The 6000-nt window shown below is 42.3% G+C and overlaps 1 protein-coding gene across 1 annotated transcript in view; it reads right to left on the reverse strand.

Annotated features, from left to right (window-relative positions):
- The window catches only part of clmp (CXADR like membrane protein), an 81651-nt gene extending 77037 nt beyond the window's left edge, over positions 1-4614 (reverse strand). Inside the window, exon 1 of the mRNA XM_011482902.3 lies at positions 4178-4614. Coding sequence (XP_011481204.1) covers positions 4178-4208 — 31 coding nt within the window. The 5' untranslated portion in view covers positions 4209-4614. The remainder of the gene's footprint in view (positions 1-4177) is intronic.
- Between the last annotated feature and the right edge of the window lie 1386 nt (positions 4615-6000).

Consider the following 6000-nt stretch of genomic DNA (forward strand, 5'->3'; position numbering starts at 1 on the left):
TGGAAACCTCCTACGTGGGTTCTGTGGTCTCCCCAAATGGCAGTTTTTGAATTTTAAAAATTCCCACTCAGCATGAAGCAGATAATTGTCCTTTATGTGGTCAAAAATGTTGACCACTCATGAAACCATAAAACTAAATGATATTAAATGATAGACTTTAACTCATCTTCTTCACGCCTGCCATAAAAAGGCAGATCCTGCATCTCTTATTTTCAGCACAAGAGATTGTCGATGAGATTGAAGCTGCTGCAAGTGTGCCGAAACAACACAAAATGTCTGCCTCATTCAGTCTTTCCCAAAAGAGCTCCACAGTTCAGGGTGCTTGCGTGGAAGTCGTGTGTGTGGAGGCTGCACATGTGGCTTCAGTTACTGCGAATGTGAGCCTCCCCAGAACATCTGTCAAAGATTAGCAGTAAAGTGAAATAGGCAGTTCCTGTTCATACATTCCAAAATAATCTGGGAGTCATTTTTTCCCGTGAAGGATGAAAGGGGGAGGGACCACTGGTCAGAAGCCCCTCACAAACCCCGGCCCTGTCAAAGCATGTGTCTCACATGTAACAACATCTGTATGACAAAAGGCCTATACAGAAAACTGGCTGGAGTGGCTGGAAAAATGTGGGTGTGGCCAAAAACACAGTACGGAAAGAAAAAAAAGAGATATTGTAGAAGCCGTCGTGTTTGGAAAAGGCTAAGAATAATGCCAGCATTGTAACCTTTATGTTTTTTTTTGTTGTTTTTTTACCTCATGCAACTCAAACCTCCATGGCCAGGAATAAAGGCTGTTACTGTATGAAGGTGCACACAAACATTGCATTCGATTCCCTGCGTTGGAATACAAAGGCTTTCTGTCTAAAAGCACCATAATCAATGAAACATGACAAATCCCCAAGGTACAAAAATAAGATAGCTTGTTATTTTTGGAAAGTTTGCTGTCATTCAGTGACGGAGCATTTGAAGGCAAATCAGCATTTGTTAATGATGAGGGTCATTCCTTTTGGGCACCTTTAATCTTCTGCGGGCCCTCGTCTGTCACCCTTGGTGGGAGGTTTTGTATTCCGCGCCGCACCATCGTTGCTGAGACATTTAGATCGGCCACTTTAGCTCCTCAGTAATACAATCTGCTCATTGCAGGAATCTGCACTTTGTTCTGGATGTGACTGACATTGTAGGTCATTTGAAAACTGTGCATATTTTAAGGTCATCCTTACTATTTCGAGCACGGCGTTGGAACAACTAGATTATAATTGCGGGCTTCCTTAAAGTGTGTGCAAGTGAAAAAACTGAAAGGTTGAAGTTGAAAAATCATAATTTTGTGAATGCTCATGAGTACAGGTGAGATTGACAACCCTCCTCTCCTCTTATGCTAACTGACAAATGCCTGAAATATCTCTCATGTCCAAAACCCCACCAAGCAGAGCTGCCAGTTTTCTCACACACTCTCTGAAGACAAATATTTTCAAAGCTGAGATGAAACATGGGGTGGGGGATGCCGAGAGATAATGCTGAAGAATAATGTATGTCACAGCTAGAAAAAACGCAAGCCTGAACGTATGGTAACTAGATGTCAAATATCGAAAATGTCTCTGGGTTTGGAATGTCAGAAGTCTTGGGCTGGCTGTGTGTGGGAGTGTGATTCAGGCACAAGCACGTCAAGATGTCACTTCATAACCTCTGGCTCAGGAGGCTCCTGTCATCTTCACATTTCAGAGAACCTCTGCCTACCCCGGCAGACATGCTAAATATAGAATGGGGACAGAAATTCTGTTTGGAGCCACTGCTCTCTTTATCTACATCTAACACAGGCATGCGCGCATAAACACGGCCATCTTCTCACTATTACATCCACCGATGGTCCCATCAGTCACGGTTCAGACCCTGTTTTGCTGTCATTATCACTCACATCTGAAGTTTATGAGAGACTGATGGGGGTTCATCCCTACAAGGGAGCAGGGTGGGGGTTTAGCGTTTCTATAAAAGCTGCTCACCCTTTTCGATTTCTGTCGAGCAACTGACACATGATTACAACTTAAGTCATTAGTTGAATGCATTTTCAGCCTGGCAAAAGGACATGCACAGAGTAGTCAATTCTCCTCTCTACCTGCGAAATCTTCACGTGCACCACTCAGCGGGAAAGTTATTTATGTGACATTGCCCTGTTTCTTACTTTTGTCTGAGCAGAATTACCGAAGGGAGTTACCCAGCACCCCCTGGCAATAATTTGAGCTATATTATCTGTAATGTGAACGGTGGAAATTACATCACTTACAGATATTAAATTAAGGCTGTCTCAGGACGTGCACGGTTGAAATAAAAAAATAAAAGAACCAAGTAATGACTATTGATTTTTTTTTTTAAAGAGCCACTTTTTTCCAATTTTTTTTAACACCAATTTGAGAAAATATCCTAAACTCTTGCATTAAATAAATAAAATGAAATTAAGGCGTGCAGTCAGAAACTGCATTCTGCATCCAGATGATTTTATTGTTTCCATTTGAATGAAAGGCATTCTATTCTAGCATAAACATGACAGGGTAGGGGGGAAAAAAAGAATGTCTCACCATGGCAACAACAAGTCTTTTCATACTCTAGGCAGAGCTATGTGGTTATTTTTGGAAAACGTAGAACTATTATTAGCTGTGTACATTTTTTTTTTAGCTCGCCTTGTTCCGTTATCTTTATCAGTGAAAAAAATAAAATTCAAATCACAACAAAGGGGATGAAAAAGGATGTGCTGCTAGATTGCAAGCTTTGAGCACAACCGGTGGACTTTCCTTTTGTCCAGTTCATAACAACCTTCACCTCTCGAGTTCGAATGTTTGTGCTCCACGCAGAACTACAGAGCCGAGGGATAACTGCTGGAGATAAACAGATTAGGGAGAGTAAATGAGCGCGTGACAGCTCTTGACTCTTCCTCCACATTACAACACAGCAAAGAGTACAGGAACGCTTTCCGGGAGAACGCACAGGCACAAGCACACACACACACACACACACAGATTCCTCACCCCTTCTCCACTGACACGGAGAACAAAACTTTTTCACTCGACGAGAAGGTGTTTCCACTTCAGACTGCAAGCAAGCCTTACTGGAAGTCAGTTTCCAGTGCAGCCCCAACTTCCAGTCAGTGGAGTCATAGTGGGATTAAATATCCCTCATTTAGCTCAGGACCTGGAAACTCCTTCAGGCCATTGAGGAGATTATAATCAAATATTTAGTACTGGAATTGTGGAAATCATAATCAGATATGTATTACTGATTTATAAATGTGTTGTAAACTCAAGCCTGATGAAGAATAGGTCTCTACTGTGAAATTTGAAAGAACGCTCAGCAGCAGCCTTAAAAGGGCAGTGAATGATGTGGGTAAGAGCAACCCTGTGCTAAACTTTATGCTTTGTCAAAAACACCTCCTTCTTTGGCACAATGTAAGAAGCTGAATGTGTAGGAAGGAGATCATGTATTGTGAAACAGGATACGAGTGTTCAATAAAAAGGCGAGATTTTTGACACAGACTGAGATGAGAGGTTGTAAGCAGCTGTGTTGAATTCTCCCTCTGCAGAGGCGAACCAAAGTTTCACAGTGTAAAGTCTCATTATTAGAACCTTCAACTACAGGATCCTTCTGACTAACCCAAATTAAAGAACCCGGGGAAGTCAATTTGGACTTCAACACCATCTACGCCACACTTCTCCAACAGGAGTTCAAGCAGTCATGGAGCAGAAAACATCATAAATTCATCCACTAATAAGGAACCATTTTTGGATCGTATCCAGTATCCATACAATGTGGCACAAATAGCAACCTTTTCTCTAATCAGGTGCATTTGAAAGCAGCCTGTCTGGGCATGCTCCTGTCTTTGAAAACAAGCTGGGTGGCAGATTTAAAGGGAGGGGTCAGGTGAACTTTTATCTCCATTGTGCCACTTTTCCTGAGCTGCAAGAGGAGCAGCAGGGAGGCTTTAGAAGTCATGGAAATGGAAACCTTTCTGTGTTTTTAAGACCATTAATTGTGGTTTGTCAATAACGCGTCTTTGCATCGTAGCAGATACGCTGTAACGGAAGGGAGGTAAATAAATAAAAATAGTCTGCCATCATTTTGGATCCTTAAAGAAAAATGAATAATCAGGAACAAATGGATCAGTGTAAACAGACTGGCATGCTTTGTGAATGAAGTGTCTTACCCAGAAACAAAGAGCCAAATAGCGCAGACATGACGGCTGGAAATCCCACATGAAACGGAGCTGGAAACAATGCGCTCAGAGTGCCTTCACACTCATTCAGCTGACCTCAGCGCGGGCACCATCAGCGAATTCAAGACGAGAAAAATGACAGCAAAACGTCTCCTCTTCTTCTTCCTCCTCTTCTTCTTCTTTTTCTTCAGCGAATGAGTCCAAGGGCATCATATGTTGCGCACGCCCGACGCATCTAAACCTCCCGAGAAGGAGAAGACGCGGAACAAAGGTGGCCGCTGCGCCTCATGCTCCTTCTCATCGCAGGGCGACTTGGCGTCAATTCAAAGTTCCCCGGCTGTCTGGCTGTGGCGTGGGACGTGTTGTCTCTGGGTCTCCTCTGTCTCCTCCTCGACAGCCTCTCTTCATCTCCTCCTGCGCTGCACAAAATGCCAAAGAGGAGGAGGAGGAGGAGGAGGAACAAGAGGAGGGCGATGAGGTTGATGATGTGGGGGGGGGGGGGGGGTGCTGAAGGATGGAGACCTCTAGAGTCTGAAGTTTTCTTAACGCAGCAAAGATTCAAAGAGCTCTGTGGATAGTAACATCCACACCATCCCTCAAGGAAGCTGGCTTCACTGGAAACACGGGAATCAGGAAAGTGAATCCACCCCCCTCCCCAGTGATGCACTTTTTTCTACTGATCCTGCAGCAAAAAAATACATTATAAAAGTGCAACTGTGTGCCCTCAAAGGAAAGCAAAAGAAGAGTGAGCATATTATGCTTGACAAAAATCAAGTGAAAGGCAACAAACACTTGTGAATCTGTCAACAAAAAGACACAGAGGTCCAAAGAATGTCACAATAAACCTCAGGTTTGTGTGGTTTATTCCACATACACACACACAAAAGTGGACAAATAAATAAGTATAAATATATATAAATAGTATGACAGTGTTTTAAGGCCACTCAAGAAAAATAAATAAATAAAATTAAAAGAGATAAAGTCATAAATGTAGGGTTTTTTTATCGTAAATTTACAACTTTAAAGTCAAAGTTAAATTTAATATTAAAGTCAAAGTGAGCATGCAAGCATGAAATGCAATAAGTGAACGCCATGCAGCAGCAGGGCAGACCGACTCAACTTATTGAACAGGTGAGCTGAATGTTTATTGATAACGTTACAAATGTTTGGATGCTCATTTGTTTGATTTACGATTTATTAATGTTTTATTTATTGATGGGCGGCTTGCAGGATCTCTGCAGCCCGTTGATGAAGCCATCGGTATCCCTGCAGCTCTCCACTTCAACCCTTCTTCCTCCACAAAAGACAAGATCTCAACGTCTGTGTGACGCCTTCGTCCGAGGAGGCGCACTTTTTTTTTGGCATTTTCAACATTCTTCTGCTATTTTAACAGTTTACTTTTATCTTTGTTGTTTTATGTTGAAACGATTCGTTTCATCTGGAGGAGGGGACATGTGTAACACTGTTTTCCTACCGGTTTGGTCTTCTGTGCATGACAGATACATGACGGAAGGCGACAAATGGACTTCTGGGTATGTGAATGATCAGGGCAGAATAAAGTAGCAGTCATCTACACCCTAATGTGCCTCCGAGCTCTTTATTTTACAAATGAAACTCCGCTTTGTCGACCCCAAACCCAGGAAAACCGGCTACACTAACAACAATTGGATTTTGATTGTCCAAAAGGTTCAGAATTTTGGTTTTTTAAAACCAATCCGGACATAAAGCTTCTCCAAGCATAATGCTCCACATTTTTTATCTTCAAGCAAGGCTCTGATAAATAGACAACTTTTGTGTTTTTTTCTCGTTAATTT

This window comes from Oryzias latipes, chromosome 13 (genome assembly GCF_002234675.1).
Source record: "Oryzias latipes chromosome 13, ASM223467v1".
Classification (NCBI taxonomy): Eukaryota; Metazoa; Chordata; class Actinopteri; order Beloniformes; family Adrianichthyidae; genus Oryzias; species Oryzias latipes.